General features: G+C 38.5%; 1 protein-coding gene across 4 annotated transcripts; it reads right to left on the minus strand.

The window, feature by feature from the left end:
- Positions 1–27,150, minus strand: pxk (PX domain containing serine/threonine kinase). Of its 4 annotated transcripts, none has more exons than XM_083534486.1 (19): positions 26,818–27,150; positions 23,131–23,181; positions 20,017–20,064; positions 19,618–19,804; positions 17,498–17,575; positions 15,393–15,466; positions 15,103–15,177; positions 11,857–11,961; positions 11,632–11,733; positions 10,370–10,531; positions 9,263–9,380; positions 9,094–9,172; positions 8,957–9,005; positions 7,749–7,826; positions 7,540–7,626; positions 7,395–7,458; positions 5,275–5,334; positions 4,629–4,656; positions 1–778 (listed from the first exon to the last, which is right to left on the minus strand). In XM_083534486.1, exons 1-18 carry the CDS (start codon positions 27,133–27,135, stop codon positions 4,640–4,642), a joined length of 1,752 nt encoding a protein of 583 aa, XP_083390612.1. In that variant the 5' UTR covers positions 27,136–27,150; the 3' UTR covers positions 1–778; positions 4,629–4,639. The 4 variants fall into 4 exon arrangements, with proteins under 4 accessions (XP_083390612.1, XP_083390611.1, XP_083390613.1 ...); XM_083534485.1 differs by having other exon boundaries at positions 4,629–4,659; XM_083534487.1 differs by lacking the exon at positions 4,629–4,656 and having other exon boundaries at positions 26,818–27,114.
- Between the last annotated feature and the right edge of the window lie 811 nt (positions 27,151–27,961).

Genomic DNA, 27,961 nt, shown 5'->3' on the forward strand with positions numbered 1-27,961 from the left:
TTTATTTATTTTTTCCATTTAACAGTCGAGTTCAATATTTTTGTTTGTATTTTTGTGTCTCCAAGTTCATCTACTGTAATTCTGACGTGACGTGGTTTTAACGCAATATAATATAAAGCAACTGATTAAAAAAGACGAAACAAACTCAATATTTTAGGTAAAACCCATAAAAAAAAAAAAATCTATTTGAATCACAAACCAAATTTGTCTAAGCTTCTTGGAAATACATGATCAATGATGAATGTGCTGCAGTTTCATGGGAGCACAAACATCACTGTAGGGTCGGTGTGATTGTTTACCACAAATATGCAAGTCCAATTCATAAACCTGACAGATGAAATGCAGTGTCCAAGGTCATATCCTGTATAGCAGCACAGATACCCTACATGTTTGCCTTACCATGGCTGATCTGCAGTTTATTTGGAAGTAAAATATTTGAAAAAAATAGTTTCCTCCCAGCAGTCCAGTTTTAAAACATCTCTCCACTCCTAAAGATCAGATCAGATCCAAAAAGCCTCGGATAACAAGCTCGAGGACACATTGCACACGATAACAACCAAGGACCATAATAAAAATGCTGCTCAGATGTGCGGATTGCTGCGATCATTGGTATCCGCTTTTTTCAGACAGCCTTTGCTGAAGGTCTGAATGGAGCTCAGGAGGACACTTCGGCTCTTGTCATTAACGGAAGGAGGATGGAGGGTCGGAGGGTTGGACTCCATCCCTAAAGATGGTGGAGGTGGTGGTGGAGGTGGTGGGAGGGTCACTGGCTGATTACCTGCAATGACCAAATAGCAAAAGTTAGTGTGGCCAGGTACGGACAAGTAAACCACATAAAACTGCGTTCACATCAGAAAGCAACAAGCTGTTTATACTGGCCCAAGTTTGCCTCCTGTAGTTGTCCTAAGTGCTACTGTTAACGCATGGGGTCTCGATTGATCCAGCTTATAGTTCATTTAAGGAATTATAATTCTAATATTTTGACTTCTGTTATATTTATAATTGCTGTTACTTTTGTTGAAAATATATTATAGGATAGATCTGTTTTGTTGCTTTAACCCCATAAACTATTGATTCCTTTACATTTTTCATTGTTTAACTACAGACATCTCCTTCCTTAAGTTTTAAAGGTATAATAAGATGTACAAATGCATATATATTTTGCTATCAGAAAAACCTGATTATTGTGTGGGCCAACACAAGAACCAAATACATGTTGAAATACTTGTTGGGAATACGATCATTTCCATTCATTTTGGATTGTTTTGTGACCTTGCGAGTTTTAAAGAGAACAGAGACATCAGCATGGCTCTCAGTACATGGCGTGCTGGGAATCAGAGATATTGCATAGTCATACACTTCGTGATAGTGACTTAAAAAAAAACCCACACAGAGAAGCTTTGACATGCTTTTATGCAATAAGAATGACACATTATTTATTATTTAAAAATCCGTACCTAGTTTATTATGCAAGTTACACAGTGTACCTTGCTTGTCTGTTCAGTTGCTAATTGCTATGGACTTCAAAAAAAAAAAAAGGACCAGACCCATTAGTTTTTAGCACATATTGCATTTAAACAGAACTTGTTTATCTATGTATTTAGACCCTTGGCTAAGGCATTTCAAATTGAACTCAGACGCATCCTGTTTGCTTTCACTATCAACTCACTGTGCATGTAGACCAAAAAAAGCCCAAGCCATAAAATAAAAAGAAAAAACGGTTTACCTCGAGTTCTCTGTAATCAAATTAATTGTGATCTGAGCAAGGGTACAGAACAATTTCTAAAGTTTTGAATAGTGCACAGTGGGTGCAATGGAATTACAAACTGTAACTGGTCTAAAAGGGGCCATGTTCTTAGAGGTAACCAGGAACCTAATGGCTGCAGTAATGTGTGTACAGTAATATCTCAGGAAAAATGGGAGAAACTACCATATCAGAAAAACTCCATCAAAGCCTTTATGGTAGAGGCTGAGCATTACAAGAAGCCACTCCAGAGATTTTTTGATGATTGCAGCCAAATATAGGAAGGTCTTGTTTCAGAGTGCACACAGATTTAAAGTGAAGCAAATATTCAGCACATTGACTTCAAGCATATGGGCAAGACAACACTGCGATTGCTTTGCTGTAGAAATCTACATTATATCATCAAATGTATGTGGACCTCTCAGCATCACAGCCAAAACGACTTGTTGAACATCCCTTTTCAAACCGCCGGCATTAATATAAAACGAGTCCTTACTTTGCTGCTAATCCGTCACTCATTTCTGAAGGCTGTCTGCTATATTTTATTCTTTGGCTATGAGGATTTGTCCATTCAGCCAGGACAACATTTGTGGGCTTCTGCACTGATGTTGGCCAAGTAGGTTCATTTAGATTTTTCCACATGAACATCAGCAATCAATGCAGCAACGTTGGAAGTAATGAAGTACGAACATGTTACTGTACTTAAGGAGATTTTATAAAGATTACTTTAGTTCACTATTAATTTTTCGGACATCTTTTTACTTTTACAAATATCTGTACTTTCTACTTCTTGCATTTTGAAACCAGGCTCGTTAATTTAGTTTCAATCTATTTGGTGACATGAGCAATATTTGTTCTTGTCGTGCGCCGTTTTCAACCTACCACTGGTGTATCATTTCCTGGCTATCATGCCTACAAAGCTACAACAAGCACGGCAGAAGGCAACAAGAAGTATTGGGGTAACGTGGATGAGAAGGAGGGAGGCAGCGATGTAAAAATGACTGAGAACAGCGACATTCTTGATCACCTGATCAACATATTACCTGCAATACGTGCAATTCCACCTGTGTGCAATATTACCTGCAATACGTGCGTAACTAATTACTAGTGGTCTCTTATTTTCCTTATTTGTATTTATACACTGTGTTGTGTACATTCTGTATACTATAGTATGTGTCTATTCTTTTAGATATTTGCATTTATTTTTTCTTTGCTGCTGTAACAGAGAAATGTCCCCACTGTTGGACGAATACAGGTATATCTTATCTTATATTATCTCTGCTTGTTTTGTATATGGTGGTTGTTCAGCCTAGATACATTCATTAGATAACAAAATGATGTGAGGTCCAGTTACCAGTGTGACACTAAAACATTTAGTAGTAATGGCTACTTTTTTACTTAAGTACATGTCAGAGCCCAAACTACTTTAACTTGAGTGAAAAAGTGTAGTCAGTACTTCAACTTTTACCAGCGTCTTTTAAAATATGAGCATCTGTACTTCTACTTGAGTGAACGATGTGTGTACTTTTGCTATCTCTAGCTGCACCCTATTTAGGCTTCTTCGTTTCAGTGAACGTAACCCCTAAACCACGCAAAACTACGTAAAAAGCCAGTCTAGACAATTGTGCGTTTTCATTTCCGTGGCAAAAGTTACACAATGTCAATGACAGATGTCCACATACTTTTGACAATACAGTGTATAGTGTTTTGCTATTGGTCCCCCTAGCTAAAAATCTTGCCACGCTAATGCAGAGAAGGCCAGGCAGGCACTGCTGGCTGCAATTTTATAACAGTTATACTAATGTGTAATCTTTCTATGATTTCAACTGTTAGCTATAATAGATACTATTAGAAGTCGGATTACTTCAAGATTATATATTTTTTCGTTTTTGCTTGTCTATTTTTTCTGCTAGCAATCACACCTATTGTTGTTACCTATTGTTGCACACCTTGTGTCGGAGTTTTAAAGCCCAAGGCAAAGATGCAACGATAGAATATTTCGTAAATGCAGAGCCTGAGAACCGCAATGTTGAACTTCTCAGACTGGTGGTCCATTTCCCAGAATAACAGCCAAGGCTAAGAGCTACTGCTTGCTTTGTTGCTCACTAGTGTGAATGCAGGGAGCATTTGTTGTAACAGATACAATAAGACTGAACACAGCTGCATGCCACAACTAAAGCTAAGCAGACTGATGCACTTACCATATGGGCTTACATTCAAGCAGCGGCAGTGAAACCTTCGTCACAAAGTGTTCACTGCCGTGGGATTATTCTTTTGCATGAAGTGAGCAAAGCACTACTGAGTGCCAAATGTGGGTACAAAGTACCTGGCATGCAACCTGTAACAGTGCTCTTTGTCCAGATTTACAGACTTGCGCCGTCGAACCTACGACTTAAACACTTAAGGCACATATTAGCCGATTCCCCGATTACGATTTCCTTTAAACTTTATTAAACCACACCGGTAAAATACATTAAATATTGGAAAATGCCCCAAGCCGTGACTTTCCACCCAAAAACCCCCAACACATGCTGTGGAGTTAAATCCCACTTATACCAAAAATCTTCAAGACCCGACTTTGTTATATAAATAAACATTTGGAAAGGACAGATGAGCAGGCCATTGCAGATTGTGATGTCTTAAAGTTGCAGTAACCCTTCTCAGTAGGTCGGCTTTCATCACAGAATCGCAGAATGAATCCATTTTTGTAATAGAAATTAAATAATAATAATAATAATAAGTTGGATAAACACCATTACAGGTGATAACAGAGATACAGGAGATAGCGACCATTATTTTAATGCCGTTTTTCTTTTTACTTCCTACTGATGAAGGACACATTGCAACTTTACAACAAAAATAATTTAGTACTGGATTACTTTACCCCAAACATGTTCAATATGGTGCATGCTCTACTTTGAAGACAGCACAGGAGGGAAAAAAAGAGGCAGATACATGTTACTCCTTATTTGCACACAAGAAGTATGAACACAACACATTTGATGTGCATGGCGGGTTTGAAAAGAGTCTACGTTAGTTCTGCTAGGATGAACGAGAAAAATTATTTCCTGAACAAATATCATTTCAGTGAACTTGAAGAGTTTGGATTTGGAAGAAAACGCACAATTTGTAATTTCCGTATTCTACGCTCCCTCTAGTAGGCGCTGTGACGAACAAATCAGATATTTGAAGTACGCCATTTTCAGATTTTAGAAAGATTTACGGCAATATTAATGTAAATAAACATCGTCATATAAAAGCCTAAATAACAATACAGAGAATTTCTCCAACAGGTTTTTGGATCAGGTAACAAAATAGCTTTGAACTATAGCGCTATACACCAAACCGGATCGATGAACCTGGGATCTCTGAAATGACAGGCGTCTTATAATTTGGAGATTTGTGTCCAGGTGTGTAACTACATGAGTTGCTTTTAATACAAGACGACTTCGATTTTGTCTCTTACCAACAAACAGTGAGTATGAAGTGTGTATGTGCAGCAAGATAAGGATTTATAAAGTTGTTAATACCTGGAGCAGGTGGAGGAGTGGGAGAAGAAGGACAAGTAGGTGGAGAACTCGCTCCTGAACCTGGAAAACCGACATGCACAGGTAAAACATTTGGTCTGGCTGACATTCCCATTCAGGAAACATGCTTTTTCATTTACTAAGATTCTTGCAAGAATTATTATTTCAATTTTTTTTTTTTTATAGAAGAACACACAGGAACTGGCTTATGTTGGTAGGTCATGTTCCGTTTGGAGGTGAAGTAACACAAATGACCAAAGTGTACCTTGGAATTGCTGTACAAATTGCGTTTCTGTGTTCTGGAAGTGTATGCAATTTTTTTTTATCTTCTATTAAAATAAAGCCCACCCTGTTCTGTTCTGTGCGAGATTTGAACCGCGGCACAGAGGGGGATTACAATAAATAAAAATGGAAAAATTGCGCAAGCGGAAACTACTGCGCTTCACAGACCGCCTCAGTAATTCAGGCTCATCGCGCATTTGGGTAGATGCAAAACACAAGAATGACGTCAAATGGGATGAGAAAAATAGAGAAATAGAGGAGAGAGCTAAATTCAGCGAATTTTTTCCAAAAATTTGATTTATATTCCCTGATTCATATTCCCTGTTTCGTGTTATGTTTCTGAAGCCCGTATGAACATTTACATTTGCGGAATTTAGAAAACATCCTTGTCCAGAGCGAAGTAGAACAGAAAATAGAAATTTTATCAGCCCCGAAGTAAAAAAAAAAAAAAAAAAAAAAAAAAAAAAAAAAAATCTATTACCAAGTGGCAATAAAACTAGTGATGTATAAAGGTTTAGAAAAGCCTTGGAACAGCTTTCTGTATGGAATTAATCAAAAGTTACACTGCGAAAATAATTGTTTGCATTAACGATATTTAGATTGTTGTAGTGAATTGTTCGATTTGGAGAAACACGATGATGAAACCATCCTGAATTATTCACGAATAGAACTGATTTGGTTCTCGGGTTTAAATCACTGATTCAATGATCCCGATTTCTTTCTGAAGCTGCTTTTGCGTAAAACCTATTATTTATTATTCACTTATTATCTAATTATTACTCTGATTATAATAATCCAAACACAGTTTCAGTTGTCTGTGTATAAGAGACTATACAATAGTGTCAATTGCTTTACTGTGTACAGTATGCACCAGTTCAGTTCATTTAATAAATTGTTCACATTTGGTTCTTGATTGTCTCTTACTGAATATGAAATACTTGTTATGCTTATTGATAATGACTGTTGGGGGATGGGGCCTTGGGGCCAAAAATGCTAATTAGACAGGGGGCCCAGAAACCCCAGCAGTGCCGCTGAATTCTTATGAATCAAACCCCTGGCCATATTTAAGTGACAACTTTGATTTCAAGTGCAAGAAAGCTTAAATATGCAGTGTAAGTTAATACTTATATCTTTAGACGAAATGATTGTTGTACTGTTGCGTTGCATCACTGCGTGACATTGCTAATGTTGGTTAGCACAGGGGTTGGAAATTAACGGGGACCGGGGGGAAATAAATCACTGAACAATGAAGATAGCTCTATTACCATTTTCAGGATTTAAGTATCATATTAAATTAATAAAAAGTGTTTTATTTCAGAGCTAGTATTAATGCAGATGTTTTTTTTTGTCGATTTAAACATTTTCCTGTATAACCAATCACACACTTTTGTTGAGAATGGAGTGTCTATTCAACACGTTTTGATTCGTCACTCCGGGAAAAAAACCCAGAACTGTTTAATGCGTACGCTCACTGTCTAAATTCTAAATCTGCATTTACCATTTCTCTCATTATCATAAATGATGTTAAACAAGAGATTTTTTTTGCTGTAAAAGTGCATAACTCACATTAGAGAAAAGTGTTTTTTTTACTTTCTAATCTGTAAAAATCAGTAAACAAATTCATAAATGGTTCTTAGTTTTTTTTTTTTTTTTATCTGTAGCCAGAATATGACTTGTCTTTCCTACCTAGTTTATAATGCTAATGATCCCATTAAAATGACCACCTGTTTCAATGTAAGTGGGTATATGAGGCTATATACTGTTACATCAAATTTAACTGTGGGAATGTTAATGTGATGTTAAATTAAGTCAATTATAAACAAAAAGACTAACTGCCTTACCAGAGTTGTTGTTGTATTTGATGGAAAAGTCCTCCTCATTTTCATAAGCACTCTGTCTGGATTTCTGAGGGCAGAAAAAACACTAGTGTACAAAATTTCCCAAATATCATTTAACTTGTTCTGGTAGCTGTTTGAATGTGTGTACCTTTCTGGCAAGGATCTTTCTCTTCCTTTTCTCCTCCTCTGAGCCATGATGGGACTGTGCCCGTGTCAACCTCCTGTGCTGCTGAACCTGCACAGAGAAAACAACCAGCACCAATGCTCTAGTTAGCACTAATCCGATCCAGCAATCAGTTATGTGGAATTATGTGTTTTGTACATCGTACTAAATTAAAAAGGTCATCATGCACTAACCGCTCTCTGTTCCTCTTGGAGACGCTTTTCCAAGCACTCTTTGGACAACTTTAAGGCTTCTTTCAATTTGGAGGTGATCTATATTTTAGGATCGAAAAACATTACACATTTATAATGTACAATGATAATGTAATTATGATTAAGCTTTTATGTAGATCCAGCAGCTAAGCCACTGGGCGGCCGAGGCTCATTGATGCAGGTGGGGAGCGAAGGCTGGCCCATGTGGTCCAATCCGACATACGAGCTACTGTAGCTCAAACTGCTGAAGAAGTTAATGCTATCAATGATTAATGGGTCTGGACTGTTTTGGGCCAACGCAATAATAGGCAGGTGGTTATAATGTTATGCATGATCGGTGTAAATTTACATGTGTGGTAAATCATTCTACTATCAGAGCCTCTGGTGTACAAAAAAATACAGACAAACTCAATGACAATTTCAAGTGCACATACTATAGGTTTAACCGAATAAATCAGGGTAGCCACAAGGTAGCAGATCAAAGTGAATAAATCTGTTTAAATTGAAGGACTAAAACACAACAGGAAGTGCTATACTAGAAAAATAATCAATGTTTGTTCCTCCACTTCCAAGAATTGTTCATTTGAACCATTTATTGTTATATTTAACAATGTAAAATATTCAGGGGACAATTTCAAAGTACTCACAAATTACAAAGTACTCCGTTCTAAAGACTTCTCTGCTTTAAAAAAATAAATGTACACACTGTGACAAAGTGCTGAGAATGTAGACTCCCTCCACAAATCTGTTTATTCAAAGCGTAAGTTCATGTAGAACATCCGCCACACAAAACTGGGGCAGTAGTGGCTCAACAGGTTCAGGGCCCAGAACTGGGTTTCTAATTCATAGATCAGAGGTTCAAACCCGAGCACTGAGATATTGTTTGGAAGGTCGGGTTCTCAAGCCCCTGCACTGGGGCTCAGTTGGACCCTTGAGCAAGGCATTTAACCCTTTCTGCTCCAGGGGTGCCGTCTCATGGCTGACCCTAAGCAACGACCCAAACATCCTAATCAGCTGGGATATGTGATGAAAAGAATTTCATTGTTCTGTAATGTCTATTTTTTAAATAAAGGCTTTAAGTCCTTGCATTTTTCTTGCATAAACAATTTTTGACTAATCAGATTGGACAAATGAAGCAAGATGTGGTAGAAAATTATAAACTATATTCTGCATATTAAAAGTACAAATACCTTAAACTGAGCTTTTTCTGTGTTGTATAGAAGCACATCACTGAAGAGTCTGTGAGGGCAAAAAATAAATAAATCACAGTCAGTCATTTTCCATTGACCAGTACACAACAGTCGCAATACACTGGATTTCTGCTTACGGTGTCTGTAAGAGTTGAGAAACTGTGGGCATCCCTGTTTTACATGCCTCAGTGGACAGGATGGACTGCAGGACAGAAACTGAGAGAAATACAGGGAGGTCATCACCAGACTTACAGCACACATGTAGATATTGACTTAATCACAGAAAATCTTTTTTTCCTAACTGACCGACTAAAGTGTAGGGCACAGAAGGATACTGATCCACAGGAACAACATCAGGAGGCCGGCCATAGGTCATTTCATACAACAAGTGACCAAATGAGAAGACGTCAATGCTCTCTGTGGTCTGCATAATAAACACAAATGTACCGGTTAGAAACAGGAAGTAAAAAACTTCAGTATCAAAACTTCAAATCTTTGTTTCTATTAACAAAGTGTAGCAATAATTTTTTTTTTACGAGATAAAACATTAGGCAACTGTGCTAATTGGGAAGCCAATTAGCGACACTTTTATGAAGTGACTATAGATTGCAAGTGAGAGGCGCTAAAAGGTGAAGCCAGTACTAAATATAGTGATCGCAAAAGAAAATCATGTGCCTGAGTGAACTGTATTTGTTGAAAAACTACTCACATCTATTAAGCAAGCCCCCAACCCCACCCCCCCCCTAAGCACTTGCCTCACCGGTTTCATGTTTCCAAACCATAATATGTTGATGACAAAACAGAACTGGTTTTCTTGTCATGGACAATAGAGTAATTCTTAGTTTTATTCTTATTATTTAATATAGGAGACCCTAGGAGGAACTATGAGATCCAACCTGTTCTAGCATTGGACAGTGCTTCTGTGCACAAAGAGAGCTCCATGCATATGGTTTATCTGGGTTGCAGTAAAGAACCTTGAATGGCCTACAATAGAGCTCTGACCTGAACCCTACTGAACACATTTGGTATGCACTGGAATGTTGACTGCACCCCAGGTCTCCTCAACCTACATCAGCACCTGACTTTACTAACACCCTTAAGGCTGAATGACCACAAATTTTTTTTAACACACCGCATTTGTATTTTGATGTAATATGGCTATTAATGCAGTAAATGGGTTTAGTTTTCAGTAAAGAAAATTACTTTAAGATACCTGCCTTAATACATTTGGAAAAAAATAGCAGCAAAACACTGTACAAAAGATTTTTGGACCAATACATTTAAATGTATTTATATAAAAGAATTTCACTCAAAAAAAACCCCCATAAAAACCCCAAACAAGAATTCACAAAAATACAACACTGATGACGACAAAAATTAGTTTTGTTTGTGTAACTGCATGCAAGTTCTTACGTTAATTTTCCTGAACTGGGTGACGTAAGGCCGGTAGTAAGACGGAAGTCCCAGGATGGAGTTTTCAATGTCCAGCAGTTTGCATGTGCTTTCTTCAATTAGAACATTCGAAGCATGGAGATGCCCGTAAGGAAAACCTTTATCATGGAGGAATTTCAGAGCCTACATCAAGACGGAGAAGAGAAGACAATCAAACAAGAGGGAAAATATACCAAGAAAGACTTACAGTGAATTACAGGAATGACAGAAATGAACAAACAGGATTGTTCTCACTCAGGCAATTACAAATGACCCTTTCTTGTTACTGGTATTACGTCCGATCATCTCAAAATCATGACTTCATTTATTTGGGATCTAACGAAAGTTGCATTATTAAGATACTGAAGTAAAATATTCTTGTAAAGGACAGAAGATATCTTAAAACAAAAAAATATCTAATAAATGATGCACAAAGAAAACTAATATTTGCCAAATTCCAACTGTTTTTAATTTTAATCTGATCTAACTTGCTGTGTGAAAAGATGCACCCACAGCACATTTGGTTAGCCTATAAGTAATGCTTTTTATTGTTAATGTAACCCAGTTGCAGTGTTATCGTATCTCTTGGCTTGTGGTTGGCCTGTGGTATACATATTTAGACTATTAACAGTTCCAGTTTCCCAAAAATTCCACATTCTCAAATGATACCTTATCTCCTCAGATGTAAAAAAGTTTCCAAACCAAATAAGCCATTAAGTTTAAGACCATATCTGGCATGTGATTCAAATATGACGTGATGGGTAGAAATCCGTGCAGGTTTCACAACAAACAGGTGTCACAGAACTCATGGTTGAAAGAAGGGGAATACCAAAAAAAAAAAAACCCACAACCAATGCATCTTTGTCAGTAAGTTAAAAGATTCCCCTGTACTAATAAGCAGGAATGATGGGGCAACAGTGATCATGCAATTTTTGCTCTGCTAATTTTGCCAAGTGTAGCTGTCGAATTTGTCAGAATGAGCTGGACATTTTTTTAATAACTAAGATAATGGTCTATGCCTGAACCAGCACGCTTAACATTAAGTTAGCTTGTTAGCAAATGTATCTAGCTTATGTACTATATGAAGACACAACCACACGATTTACTGAGACCTACCACAGGCATGATAGATCTATTAAGATTTTACTGTTACTACGACTGTTCCACTATTTAATTTAGACTGTAAATCCCTTTTTACAGACCCTTTGATTAAATTATGAGGCAAAAATTCCATCAGTCCAAACCTCCAGAATCTGCCTCCCATACATCCTGATCTGCAGGAGCTCCAGACCCTGGATCTTTTTGGGGTTGCAGTACTTCTTCAGGAATGCTTCTTTTGGCTTTACCTAAAATATCAGCACATGAGACATTAAATAGTAATTAAAGCTTAGAAACAAAGAAACCAACAGGAGCTTGAAAACATCCTGATAACAATAAATCCATTTTAGATCCATTCTAATGATACATACCTTGCAAATATAATCCCTAAGTGTGCCTTTTTCATTAAATATTTTGATTACTACTGCTGAGGACTCGATTGTAGAACCATAGGTGACTGGACAGATGTATGGGTGCTGCAAATCCAAAAAGACAGCAAGAGCATTAATTACACACAGCCTATTAGCTTATTACTTGATGTTTACTAATACTACGTAAAATAGGGTGAATTATACGGTTGTATACTCTTACTGAAAGGAGTCAATATCATTATTGAGTTAAAGATGTGACAAAGTACAGGCACTGAGGCCATGCCTCCTTCACTGAAACTGGAAGAGACCACACTAATTTTTACTCATAATATGGCATAAGCCACACCTGCTTCACTGGGACTGACCTGCACAGAGACCACACCTCTTTCACTGAGATCAGCAGAGACCACACCTCCTTCATTTAAATCAGCAGAGACCACACCTCTTTTCTTGAGATCAGCAGAGACCACACCTCCTTCACTGAGATCAGCAGAGACCACACATCCTTCACAGGGACAACAGATACCACACCTCTTTTCTTGAGAACAGCAGAAACCACACCTCCTTCACTGAGATCAGCAGAGACCACACCTTCTTCACTAAGATCAGCAGAGACCACACCTCCTTCACTGAGATCAGCAGAGACCACACCTTCTCACTGAGATCAGCAGAGACCACACCTCCTTCACTGAGATCAGCAGAGACCACACCTGCTTCACTGAGATCAGCAGAGACTACACCTCCTTTACTGAGATCAGCAGAGACCACATCTCCTTCACTGAGATCAGCAGAGACCACATCTCCTTCACTGAGATCAGCAGAGACCACCCCTCCTTCATAGAGATCAGCAGAGACCACACCTCCTTCACTGAGATCAGCAGAGACCACACCTCCTTCACTGAGATCAGCAGAGACCACACCTCCTTCACTGAGATCATTCAGCAGAGACCACACCTCCTTCACTGAGATCATTCAGCAGAGACCACACCTCCTTCACTGAGATCATTCAGCAGAGACCACACCTCCTTCACTAAGATCAGTCAGCAGAGACCACACCTCCTTCACTAAGATCAGTCAGCAGAGACCACACCTCCTTCACTGAGATCAACAGATACCACACCTCCTTCACAGAGATCAGCAGAGACCACACCTCCTTCACTGAGATCAGCAGAGACCACACCTCCTTCACTGAGATCAGCAGAGACCACACCTCCTTCACTGAGATCAGCAGAGACCACACCTCCTTCACTGAGATCAGCAGAGACCACACCTCCTTCACTGAGATCAGCAGAGGCTACATCTGCTTCAGTGAGATTGACAGAGGCCACATTGTTACTACAGATTCAGAGAAAAAGAGGCCTTAAAATCATCCCTGTGAATGAGAGATTCCTTGCCTTCTTCCACCAAGGCTATATTTCCTTAGCTGATATAAACCGACAAAAGTGCCACGGCCTTACACAGACCATGCGTCCTTCACTGAAACTGCCAATGAAAGGCCACATTCTCCATGCCTTCTTCACTGAAAGGTATAGAAGGTTTATCAAGACTGAGATGCAGAGAGTCCATGCTTTCCTTACTAAGACTGATACCACGCCTCTTTCTGCCTCTTTGAGACAGCAAAAGAGAACTGTTACAAAACTGATTCTGAAAATGAAGTCTGTATTGCTCAAAAGTGCACACTGAAATAAAAATGTCCTTAAATCATTCTCTCTGTCGGCAGAAAAAAGGTATTACATACTCATTCGGGCACATGACCAAATGGACTGAAAACTGCGGAGAGACGAATGAATTGTCGCAATAATAAGTATACGCTCATCCAGAACATTTTTAGGAGAAAGATAATGGTGGAATATATATAGCTACAACGATAGTATCTGGTTTTTTTTTTTATAAAATCAGCTCTAAAGCAATAAACCTTTCAGCAGTGAAAAATGGTGAATGTTCTAAATGATGCTACGGATGACCACGAAACATTAAAGTCTCATTAAATCTTAATGTACTATTGAAGAATAAAACATGGCAGAGTATGATGAACAGATGAGGACCGTTACCACCCCATAATGATTCATTTTCCAGTTACAATTTATCCTGAAATGTTTTGTTCCTCTTTATGCGAACTGTATTTTATCCATTAATGAATGATGTCAGAAGATTTATTCGATTATAGTGGCATTTAATGTTGTGGAACATGAAGGAGTTCCTGTTGAAACACATTCTAGCCTATTTGTTCTCTCGCCAGCCTCAATTCTCTTTTTAAAGCGGTTTATGTTATGGTTACGGTTTCATGTTACTAAGAAAATAAAAATGTACAACATAATCTGTCCTGAAGAGCCAAGGTGAAAAAACCTACAGCACTGACACTGAAGGCTCATATCTAAGTCTTAAGATCATATGTAAATCATTTATTACTATAAAATGATAAATGTAGTAGTATGTGTGCATTAATATAAACCTGTTATCTGAATTACTCCCAGCACTGCATTCATAGTTCGAGCTGCAGTTGTAAAAAATCAATATGAATACCTTCTAGAGAATTGAACAATACTGTGCCAATATAATTCAAAATGACGTCATTTCGAATTTAAAACGGCAAAACTCAATTCGCAGATCAGACTCGTTTTCTTTCCGAGCATAGTTTAATGTTCTAATAAGTATGCTATGGCATCGCTCTACCCCAATACACCTTTCAAGCCGAACAATAATGGAGAAGTGAAATCATCATAATAGCAACACTCACTTTTCTAGTAACCTTTAGTCTATAAATGGGCCAGATGGAAAAGAAAAAAAAAAAAAAACAGGTCGAAGGGAGACGTCACAGCAGCCTTGTGATTAGTGAGGGTAAACCTTACACAAACATTACCAAATTCTAGCTCAGTAATTCACCCAATTGTAATTCCAGTAAAAAAAATAAAAATAAAATAAAACTATGCCGCTTGGTACACCAAAATCGTAGAATGAGTTGTGCGTCAATCCCCTAATCCCAAAGGAATTTACCACACTGCTATTATGATGAGTTTGGCTTTTCACAAACCAGTCACAAAACCGGAGACTTGACTATGTCCACATGCCTACGCAATCTTGTACATTCCGGAAATCCATTGCGCAAGAGGCCAAACTGAAACTATCAGTGTCTAACGGTTCACTGGCTGCACACATCTGTGGGAAGCTCCGGATTCATTCACAGGAATCAAACGAATGTTTTAGTTCAGTATCAGTGGGATACTTGACTTAAACTTGAGAACTTACAGACAGGGATGGAATCAGCTTCATCATGGACTGCAGATCTTTATCTGATAAGAACTTATCAGGACCGAAATCGACCTGAATTTTAGAGGGAGAAACAGTACATCAGAAAAAAAATGTGTAATACGGGTTTCATTTCTATGTGGGAGCTGCAGAGTATTTGGTCAGTTTAGATGAACAAAGTGATTTGTACACATATTCATGGATCTGAGATGATGAATAAGAAGAGTGAGTGTTTATGCATGTGTTTTTTTTTTTTTTTTTTTTACAATCTAGTTAAAAACGAAACTCACCCAACTCAATACTTGTCGCTCCTTGGGCTGCTCCTTGTTTTTAACCAAGAAGTACCGCTTTCGCAATCTCCATCCTGCCAAAAAAGTGCACCAGTTTGTTACTTTTAATGGTTTCTCAATTTGGTCTATAATGATCAAGCACAACAGACAAATTCATGCTCAAACAATATCATGAATAAGAGCCACCATGAAGCCGGAGTTCAATGATATGCTAATTAGAAATACATCCAACCCCATATTCATCATCCTGCTTTTTCCCCTGTTTGACATGTTGCCCATGATTGGCTCTGACACTTTATGATGCAATAACACGGTCAATTGTCAGTGGTGTTTTAAGCTCAAAGCAAGACCAATTCACTTAAAGGTTTTTATCATTTGACTTTTTGCACAACCACAATAATTCACATTAAGACTTATATTTTAAGAAATATTTAATGCATGTAGGCCAGCCAAGAACAGCTATTTAGACCTTCAAATACACATATACACGACAATGTATACTTCAGATCATTGAAAAGTCACAATATTGAAAATAGAAATAAAAAGAATACGTTGATATGGAATAAAAAATACAAGGCGTCGCTGAAGCGGCTCAAGTTCCACTCTTTTGCTTCAAAACTGTGAACCACTTCTCAAATGTCAGCAAATATACGCTTGCCTTGTCTTCGTTTTTCAAATCAATGAAATAATGGTTCCAGATTAGGTTCCAACTCAGGTTTATACTTATAATCTCTTCAGTGTGTTTTTAATCAGTTGCTCCAGGTCTCAAATTGAATTGATCACCTTGAACAAAGTTTAGTTGGTAATGACTTGTGGAACGCTGGGTCACTTGTGGACAAAAAGAAAAGTTCCAAGACGATATGGGGGATAATATAATAGAAGATTTAAAGCATTTAAAGCAAAAGAGAAAATGCGAGCGATTGTGAAAATAAACAAATCAAACACTGGATTGTGAGAGGGAATTATACTGGGGTTTTGAAGGGTATGAAGGAACCATACGAGGCGTCTCTTTGAATTTGTTTGTTTATTTGTTTTGTTTTTTCCATTTTAGCGAATATGTTAACACTATATGACATTTCCCTATATTTTTAACAGGCTGGATAACAAAACACAAAGATAAGATAAAAAATATACAACGGGATCACAAATAGCATAATAAAGGTACACGTATTAGAAGCAGCCAGTGGTGATGTTTTACTCTTTTACACTTTGCTTTGATAGCTGCACTACATACTAAAAGTCTTGGGACACCTGACTTTTCCAACCATACACTATGTAGTTCTTCCTGTTGCCCCAAAGCTGAAGGCACAGAATTGTACAGGATGTCTTTTTGATGCAGTAGCATTCAAGTTTTCCTTTACTGAATCTAGGAGACCCAAACCTGTTCCAGCTTGACTGCACAAAGCCAGCTCCATGAAGATATGATTTACATGGGTTGGAGTGGAAGGATCTTGAATGGCCTGCTGCACCCTAGGCTTCTTCGCTGTACATCATTGCGTGATTTTACTAATGCCCTTGTGGCTGAACGAGCACAAATCTCCACAAGCACACTCCAATATCTAATAGAACATCTCTCTTGAAGAGGAGAGGTTATTATAACTGCAAATGTGGGATGGGGTGTTCAAAAAGCAAGTCATTTGGTCCATACAGTGTACTTTGCATCCATCTGCATTGAAAATGGCAATAATATTCATTTGCAGAAGGAAGAAATCCACAGCACAGCCCAATATGCTGAATATTCTTCTGCAATAGTAAAAGAAAAGTGCTCATTTATATGCCAGCTCACCCTCAGCGTTCTGGTGCCGTGGCCTGAATGTGCCAAGTGCAACCTCTTTTTTAAAAAAAGTGCTCAGAAATGTGTATGAAAATTTGTGGTATTGAAACAAAACATTTAAAGGCTTTAAACAAAGCTATTTTCTTTCTTTCTTTTTTTACAACCGCAGAAACAAAGCCAAAACAAACCCCTCGAAAGCTGTCTTACTGGAAATGCAGCTCAATTCTGCTTATCAACGCCTCCTGATCTCCATGAACATGGATTTTTTTTTAGCTAGGATTTTCCTGTTTCCTACAGTGTCAGCATTAATAGTTAAGATGATCTGACTTACCCATGTCTTTTAAGGGCTCAACCACTTCCCATATGAGGTCCGATCTGAAGTACATGGACACTTGCTGTAAGGCGATTTCTGAAAGAAGATCAGAAAGGATGGTTAGATCATACACTATTTATACTACAGTGTGGCTGAACAACTCAACTCTAATTGGTCAGAATATATGCACTATTTTCATTAAAAAAAAACCCCAAAAAAAAACGGCATAGTGCCAGCTGTAAACAGCGGTGGCCAGTAACAAAGTAAATGTAATTCATCATTGTACTTAATTAGCATTTTCTTCTTTGTGTACTTAAGTATTTTCGTTTGGGGAGACTTTTACTTTAACTTCACCACATTTCAAAGTCAAATATTTGACTTATCACAAACGTACAGTTCAGCATCAGTTCCGCTGCAAGCAGAACATTTAGAGAGGAATAAATGAAGTAAGAAACTCCTGACTCTGACTTGCCACAACACCTGTGGCCATATTTGAGTGATTTTTTTTAAAGTAGTTGAAAATAAGGTTTTGGGCTCATGATAATTGTAATAGATATCAACCAGTGTTTGACTCATTAATATCATTCTATTAATAGATCAGTGTACTGAGAGTCACATTAAAGTCTTTTCACATAAACAAAGTTAATTGAGCAAAGAGTCTTGTGACAAAAATAATAATAGGAACATTTTAGCCATAATAATTATAGCACTTAGGATACTTAAGTACATTTGAAGGCGAATACGTTTGTACTTTTACTCAAGTAAAAGTTTTACTGTAATTTCCGGACTATTAAGCGCACCCATATATAAGCCGCACCCACTGAATTTGACAAAGATTTTTATTTTGAACATAAATAAGCCTCACCTGTCTATAAGCCGCAGCTGTCTACACTGAAACTAATGAACTTTACACATGCTTTAATGAAAGACAGTGTTTGTTACATGGTGTAACGGGTGAAATATGTTGTGGCTCCTTTAAGAGCAGAGCAGCATTTTGGGAATAGCCTGCCGTCACTTTTTCAGGTATTACTGCATGTGTGCAAGACCGAGGAATATGACCTTATTATTTTCTGATGCTCATTTCTAAGTTTCTTTGACTAACAGTAACGCTGTTGCCAAGAAAAATAAAAAAGCACGAGTTTTGGAAACCTGTCTGTGCTTATATGATTTCTGTTGCAACTGGAGTTAGTGAGTGAGCGGCAGGTCAAATGTCAGAGGAACCTCATCCATATTTATGATGTGGTGCGGCCCGATTCAGTGGGAGCGCATCTGATTTAATATTAAGAGTTTCATTGGTTAACCGAACCCGTTCGGCAATTTCATTGGTCCAATGTTATGGGGTTCAGTTTTTTGGCTTTGAAGTTTGTGAAACCGGGAAAACCCCAGGAAAATCCATAAATTAGCCGCTTCGTTGTTTAAGCCGCGGGGTTCAAAGCGTGGGAAAAAAGTAGCGGCTTATAGTCCGGAAAATACGTTACTTTTACTGGAGTCATATTTTCTCTACTTTAACTCAAGTACATGGTTTGCATACTTCGTCCACCACTGACTGTAACACCTGTAAACAATGCATCAAGCTGCTCCGTGTAATACCTTATTGTTTCTATGGTAACAGCTCATAAATAATGGTGGATGTTCCCTGTAATTCAGGAGTCACATGACATGACGGTCTGTGTGTTTTGAGAGCCAGAAAGAATGAGAGAGAGAGAATAAATGAGTGAAAGAATATTACAGGTGATCTATTATTTAATTAATAGACTGATTAACAAAGTTTAACGTTAATGGAAGCAAATACGTACCATAACATTTATATAAATGGAGATAAATGTTATTAGAGGTACTGTGCATCTCTATTTCCTGTTTTTAATGGTGCAGGTCAATCTTAGTGGTGGGGGTGGTATTTGTGCCTGTCAGTCTCAGTAAATGGGGTGGGGTCTTCAGGTCCTCATCACGGCTTTTATTCTTTACATTATACCAAATTACCACATTGGAATTAACATGGCACACATTCAGTTCGTGGAAGTTCAAAAAAGCCGTGTCCTTCGATAATAAATCTTTGTTGAAGGACTGTTCTGCATCATGTGCAATTTGTCCCTAAACTCTCCACCCACACATACACGTACACACGCACACATACATACCTGTGTAGTTTGCCGAATAATTGTTGGTGTCGAGGAACTTTTTAACAATCTCACAGCTCGAGAGGATGTGGTGCTGCGTGAGGAAGTTCAGATAGGCCTGTAGACCTTTTTGCCGCTCTGCAATGAATTCGCGGTCCATGTTCCCGATTAACTTCTTAGGAGGAAGTGGCAGGTTCAGGCCAGAGATCTGTGGCAAAAAATGTGTAATGGCTGAGTAAGAGAAAAGACAGAAAAACGATGCCTATAATAACTTTCACTGGAAAGTGGCTTTTCCGGGAGGGAACAGGAAACGTGTTTGTGGAGTGTTAGCAAAATATGCTGAAACATTCATTTTCTCCTGCTTTCAACTTTGTGGGCAAAGTGTCAGGAATTTCATGCTAAAAACATGTTTTTACTCACCAGGAGACTATTGTTGAGCATGTCAAAGTCACTGTATCGTCTGATTACCTGCAAGTATCAAAAAAAGCAAATTCATAACCCTGGAATTCTCCGTTTTTCGGAACACTGGTGTGAAGGTACTCGTATGTTTTATAGTTTTGGTTTTTCTCAGATGCAACACACCCATACACAAGCAAATCGATCTAACTTATGAACAATACAGCATTTCTATAGCAGGTTTCGAATGATGCAGACGTGCAGTTTGCAAAATGAAAACTTTTCCAAGCTTTCTTCATGTATTCAGCGCAAAACTGAATCGAACCGCATTACAATAAGGTCTTTTAATCACTTTGATGAATCAACTGTAGAATCAGACATGTTGGAGCAGGCAAAACAGCCTATTAGGTTAATATAAGGGGGCAGTCCAGGACCAGGGCTGAGACCTGATTATGGGCTTAATTTGCTCTTTTAGACACATAAGATGATTATTAATGGATTTTCCAGAACATACCAAAATGGTCAAAACAAGGAACAAAGCCTAGTTAAGCTGCTTAATTTGGTCTGCATTTATCATCAGTCTTCTGCTAGAACTGCTTTTGCTTAAGAAAGAAATGTAAAATGACTAGAAAAACTGTTGGAGGACGGGGCAGTGGGATGTCATTGCCTCAAGGTTTACTTTACTGGATTATTTTGCAGTACCTGCAAGAGTTTTATATTTCTTGTTCTGCAGGAATGTGGCAATTAAAATTTTTTAAATGTCATGTTGCGATTATTGTGGTCAATATTGCGATTGCGATATAATAAATGGTTTCATGAATCCACTTGTTTGGTTATCAAGAAAACTGGCCACAGATTAGTCATAAGGCTGCAATGTGTATTTGTAAAACTATAAAGGTTTTTTTTTTTTTTTTTTTTATAATATTTGAAAAAAATCAAAAAACATATGCATTAATGTTAAACATTTTCCCCCAAGGTACAGCTGCATTAAATAAAACAATAAATAAAAACACACATTTTCACTCGCACATTTAGAATATTTACCTGTTTTTCTGCTGACTATATTAGTGTAGTCAATATACAGCTTGTATAGCAGGAACAAGGAACAAGGAACAAGAGGACAGATTTACTGTCCTCTAAAAATAACTCAAAATTACAAGCTTATTGTAGATAACAGCTGTACATCGCTTAACCATACAAAGCCACATTTCCCATTCATCATGTTCATGTTTTTGTCTGCTTGTATTAGAGCAGTTAGAATTTGGTGCTTTTAGTACAATTCTCTCATACTGGCCACTGGATGTTCAATATGGCACCACATGGCAAAGACTCTCTGAGGATTTAAGAATTTGAATTTGGTTTTCCCAGACGGGTTCCACTCGGAACAGGCCTCGCAAAGGTCCATCAAAGAAGTCTTCATGCTGTGCGTAAGGTACAGAGGGTGGCTTAAAAAAAAAAGTGCTGCCAGCATTGCTTTTTGAGGTTGCAAAAACAGATGTCTGTGCTTAGACCAAACACACTGCAACAAGTCAGTTTGCATGGCCGTCACCCCAAAAAGAAGCTTCTTCTGACTCTGGTTTAAAACAAAGCCAGCAAACAGTTTGCTGGAACCATGTCCTGTGGTCTGATGAGAATAAGATAAACTTGTTTGTCTCAGATAATGTCCAGTATGTGTCGTGACTCCCTGGTAAGGAGAAACAAAAAAAATTGTGTCTGGCCTACAGTCAAGCATGGTGGTGGTAGCATCATGGTCTGGGGCTGCATGAGTGCTGCTGGTACTGGAGAGCTTTGGTTCACTGAGGGAAACATGGATTGCAACATTTACTGTGACATTCTGAAGCAGAACATGATGCCCTCCCTCCATTTAGAGACTGGGCTGAATGGCAGATGTCCAGCATAAGAACACCCCCAAACACCAAGATGACTACTGCCTTGCTGAGGAAGCTGAAGGTAATAGAGTGGCCTAGTATGCTTTCAGACCTGAACCCTATTAAGCAGTGGGGCATCCTCAAGCAGAAGGAGAAGAAGCACCTATGTCTAACATCCAGCAGATCCAAGATGTCACACAGAGGGTCCCTGTGCAGCTCTGGAATAAGGAATAAGGTAGTGCTAGATAACAATGGTGCTCACACAAAAAACACTGACACTTTAGACACAGATTTGACATGTTTCACCGTTGTTGCCAGTTATTTAGACAATAATGGCTGTAGAGTTCTTTGTAAAGGACAGTAAATCTGTACTGCTGTACAAGCTGCACATTGACTACACTAAAATACATCCATTTCATTTCTATAGTATTGTCCCTTTAGAAGATTATACTAGAATGGTCGCTGAAATGAGAGGGGTGTACTCACTTTTGTGAGACACTCTATGAACAGTCATAGTCTCACTTTCTCTCCAAGGTAATTAGACAGGGATAATGGAACACCTTTACCTGTTTCAAAGTTAAGTGCTGAGACTCCAAATGCCTTCCATAAACACACCGTTACGAAAATATCCACTGTAACTATAAACTTTGCAAAACATCAGCAGATTTTCGAAAAATCTGTTTACTACAAGTCTTAATTTACTAAGTAGAGTGTTCGCCTATAGGTTCTTACTATAGAAGTATACTCAAGTACTACACATTAATATAAACCTGATGTACAGCTGGCACTATATTTCTATTCTATTATTGCTGTAATATAAAAAAAATTAAATAAAAAAAAAGAATGAACACGTTTTAACCAGCCAGATGAGAGAATTCAACAGCACGTTGAAAAAAAGCCAAATAAGTCATACATTCTTTTATTTTGAGTTCTGCTGCCTGAGACAAACTAACTGTAGTAAAGCCAATTTAAAGATTTGAACTCCATGAGGGCCCTAATGGTGAGCTACTCATCAAGATCTTCCTAAATATTCTCTTTTATAGCAATCGTCTCAGGTATGATGGCAGCGTACTTTAAGTTTGTGTTCACATGTAGGATCTGTGTGTGTGTGTGTGTGTGTGTGTGTGTGTGTGTGTGTGTGTGTGTGTGTGTGTGTGTGTGTGTGTGTCAGTCAGAATAATATGCATTCGTGGCACAGAGCTCACATGTTTTCAATTGCTAGTGACCCCCAAGACCTCCAGGACTCAAACAAGAAGAACTCGACACTTACCGTCCAGCTGTTTTCTGTAGAGACACCCCTCTGTACACGGATGATGTATTCCTGGTGAAAAAAAAAGAGCAAAATTAAATAATAATAATAACCAAAAGAAACAACCAAAACACACACACACACACACACACACACACACACACACACACACACACACACACACACACACACACATACATATTAATATGTATGAATGGTAATGACTTTGCACAAGCAGTGATGTATGTCTGCAAAAGATTAATAATTTAATGAGTTATTTGAAGGAGAGGAGGAAGGCGTCTAGGCAGATATAGAGGACAGGGTGGTATGGAGACGAATGATCCGCTGTGGCAACCCCTAATGGGAGCAGCCGAAAGAAGAAGAAGAAGATTTGCATATGATGCAGTTATCATCTGGCTTGAGGAAAAAATTAAAAATAAAAAAATTCCAATGAAATCCCCAAACATGTTCAATGTTTGACATTTACTGTTTCAGTTTAGCCCTGCAGATATAATGTTACTGTTTATATTACTGCATGCTTCTTTATGGACTCTCCACATAAAGTAGCTTAAAAACTAGCTTAAAAAAAAAACTTCCTGTTAGTAAATGTATAAATCATTAAAATGGTGATGATTTCTATAGAGATATATTTACTTACAAGTTATTCAACTAGTTTCCAGTGTCACTGCTTTTTACAGATTTTGAGAAACCGTGCACTTCTGCAGCTATATTACAGTCCCTTTTTTGTGTATGATTAACTTTGGGAGATAACAAAAAGGCACGATGGAGTGGGAATGAACCCCATCCCCATTTATAGCTGCTATTAATTGGTAATAACAGGAACTAACTTGTCTGGTGGATTTTACACAACATGAGTCATAATTATAAACAAATGAAAGAAGTACAGTGTTTGTTTGCACTGCTGCATTTCTGTGGTGCATTAGGAATCCAATACTTCCTGATGTGCTGTTAAAGGGAATTCTTTATTTTGGGGTGGTGGAAGTACATTTGTTTTGTGTTGGATTATATCACCCCACCTAGTTATGGATTCTTTTCCTGTAACAACATACCCTTGGTGTTTAACTTTTTACTCATAAACTATACTAATACTGTAATGTTGTCGAGGCAGTTGTGTTATTATTCGAAAGCTGAACTCTGATGGAAAGCTGGAAGTAATGGAGATATTAACATAGTTCCACTGCAGCATGACTGGGTATGACATGTAACTACAGTATGATTGAGTATGACATGGAAATACAGCATGATTGGTGATGACATGTAAATACTGCAGGACTTAGTATATAACAGCATGAAATTTAACTACAGTATGACATTTAACGACAGCATGACTGGGTATGACATTTAACGACAACATGACTGGGTATGACATTTAACGACAGCATGACTGGGTATGACATTTAACGACAGCATGACTGGGTATGACATTTAACGACAACATGACTGGGTATGACATTTAACGACAGCATGACTGGGTATGACATTTAACGACAGCATGACTGGGTATGACATCTAACGACAGCATGACTGGGTATGACATCTAACGACAGCATGACTGGGTATGACATCTAACGACAGCATGACTGGGTATGACATCTAACGACAGCATGACTGGGTATGACATCTAACGACAGCATGACTGGGTATGACATCTAACGACAGCATGACTGGGTATGACATCTAACGACAGCATGACTGGGTATGACATCTAACGACAGCATGACTGGGTATGACATCTAACGACAGCATGACTGGGTATGACATCTAACGACAGCATGACTGGGTATGACATCTAACGACAGCATGACTGGGTATGACATCTAACGACAGCATGACTGGGTATGACATCTAACGACAGCATGACTGGGTATGACATCTAACGACAGCATGACTGGGTATGACATCTAACGACAGCATGACTGGGTATGACATCTAACGACAGCATGACTGGGTATGACATCTAACGACAGCATGACTGGGTATGACATCTAACGACAGCATGACTGGGTATGACATCTAACGACAGCATGACTGGGTATGACATCTAACGACAGCATGACTGGGTATGACATCTAACGACAGCATGACTGGGTATGACATTTAACGACAGCATGACTGGGTATGACATTTAACTACAGCATGACTGGGTATGACATTTAACTACAGCATGACTGGGTATGACAGAATGATCAGTTATGACATGTAACTACAGCATGTCTGGATATGACATGTAACTACAGAATCCCTGAGTATGGCAGGTAACTGAAATAAGAATAGGTAGGATAAAACGTTTAAAACAAAGTAAAGCAAACTTCAGTCCCTGATCTATCTGATCAACTACATTAGGCAAAAAGGGAAACACTTTTGCCAAATCTGTCTGTAACCCTTCTCTTGTAGCAAAACTGGTTTATTTGGGATTGTGACGCATTTGCACAGTCATGCTGGAGGGAAAACGGGATGAACTAAAGGTCAAAGTCCAGCTTTAACAGGCTCTAATGTGGCAGGAGCTTCTTTCATCGGGAGTTGTGTGTGTAGAGGCTTGATTCATTTCGCATGGATTCCCCCCCCCCTACACTAATAAACTACAAAACCACATCGGAGAACCAGAGTTTTGTTTATTTTCTTAACACTGTGACATTTTGTCCCCTGAAGAATAAACAGAGTTTTAATCAAATGTTGACTGATATGAAACTGTTGTTAGTACATGTTTTTGTTTTTGTTTTTATGCACAGTACATTCACTAGAGCAATAGCATTGCATCATGTAGGACCCCCAGCAAAAGAAAGACTCAGCTTACCGGAAATAAAGCACATTGTGTTGTGATGTGTAAAGGTCATGAAAAAGGAAATACAAATATAAAAAAAAAAACACAAAGCGAAGTTTGCTAAGTTGTTGAGCAACACCGTGGCAAATTATTTACATCAGCTTCCTAGTCAACCAAATGCTCCAGCAGGCTAAACATGTAAATATGTCATCTATCCACACAACATCCAAACAAGCTTCAGCCATGTTCACCACCACCACCAACAAAAAAGTTACACAAACCGCTGCAAAAGGTTACACACTTCTCCTTTCTCCAGCTTGCAAGACAACAAGACAACTTGTTGCTAGTATACCTGGTATTAACATCACACGCTTGCTAACTAAACAAGCTAAGCAGCTCGAGCTCGTTTTGGTTAGCTTTAAACCTTAATAAAACGTATTATCGTGTAGATTTGGGCTGTTTCAATATGGACTTTAGTAATGGAGTTCATTTGAGTGGAAAGCAATGTTTATGTGCTAGCTTGCTGAACACATTAATATGCGAGGTAGCCATGACACTCACATGATCTAGCTAAAGCATCACTATGACAGCTAGCATAACTGACATTACTATTGATATTGGAAATATGTATTCGTTCCCTCATCGCCAAGGTCTGATATGTAAACATGGATCTTAATTTATGTTTTATAAAAGGTTGTGTAGCGCTGGATTAATAAAGCATGCATATGGCTTTGCTCCAAACCGCATAGTAGAGAAGTAAGTGGTGTGTACGCATGTAGAACAGAGTGTGTGTGTGTGTGTGTGTGTGTGTGTGTGTGTGTGGGGGGGGGGGGGATCAGTGGTCGCTCTGTACGGTTCTCTATATAATATTCATATTATGATTATACTATCACAATGATGGTTGTCAGGTTGTGTTTTCCTCTTACCGTGTGAGACTGTAAATTCTGACTCGCTTCGATTACCGCCGTCAGTGAGACCGTATCGTCCAGCAGCAGCTTCCTGGCCGCCGGTTTCTCCATTACAGCCATTCCGCTCTGCGCAAAACCCGTCACACACACACATACACACACACATACACACACAAACGCGCGCGCGCACGGGATTACACTCTTCCCGATATAAATCACCCCCGCATCTGTCACTGAGCACAGGCGGAGAGGGGGACATGCATTATCCGGCAAAGATCCGCCCCGAAGCCGTATGAGCGAGCACGCGCACGCGCACGCGCGAGCACGAACACGCATGAACACGCACGCGCACGCACGGGCGCACAGTTATACTGCCCTGGTGTGGATTATCTATTGACAACTGTAAATATATCTAAATATAACCTTTTTATTGATTGGCTGATTGATTGATTGATTGTAGGGCGCATTTCCGGTGGCGCCATTTTTAAAGCTATGAAAACAAAATGACTTTTTTTTTTAAAGTTCAGCTAAAAACAGAACACGTAAGAGATTTATAAAAGCTAATATATAGATCATAACGTGGAATTACCGGAAATACCCCTAAAATCAGACATTAAGGAAAAAATAAACCGCATTAATCTTTTACCTGATGTACCGTATCCAGAAGTGTATTATTATGTGGTTGAATACGTCTGCACGAGGAAATGACGTCGTATTCTGAACGCTTACTATTACTTTCTTAGCGGAAAAGTTGGAAACATGCAGTCATACAATGGGAATGATGTTCAATATGTGTCTGGTGACGTCACACACGGTTATCAACCTCTTTTGTTTGGTTAATTGCTATGGTAACAATCATATAGGAGGTTATTGGTGTCCCCCTGGTGTTTGTCTATAATAATAATAAATCACATTACTAACTAAATTCTAGATGCACTGTTTAATCTGCTGTGGCTAATGTATGAGTTTCACCTCCCAAAGTTCAGTAAAAGGTTGTTCTGATCGCCTGTGCTCCTTGTCTGATCTCCAGTAGTGATAAACCGATTGGCAGAAAACCCTGAAGCCACAAACGCACAGAACAGTGAAGCTAACATATAACACCTCACGCGCTACAAAATATTGTTGTGTTTCATCATAAATTATTGCATACATCATTTCATAC

The sequence above is a fragment of the Silurus aristotelis genome (genome assembly GCF_946808225.1).
Source record: "Silurus aristotelis genome assembly, chromosome: 28".
Lineage (NCBI taxonomy): Eukaryota > Metazoa > Chordata > Actinopteri > Siluriformes > Siluridae > Silurus > Silurus aristotelis.

Bases quoted from the DNA above. Each gene is read 5' to 3' on its own strand.
- pxk (XM_083534484.1), bottom strand. From the start codon at position 27,135: ATGCGTGTTCGTGCTCGCGCGTGCGCGTGCGCGTGCTCGCTCATACGG. The intron at 11,734-11,856 runs GTATGTATCATT...CTGATATTTTAG, and splicing joins TTAGGGATTATATTTGCAAG to GTAAAGCCAAAAGAAGCATT. The intron at 5,335-7,394 runs GTAAGGCAGTTA...TCGGTTTTCCAG, and splicing joins CAAATACAACAACAACTCTG to GTTCAGGAGCGAGTTCTCCA.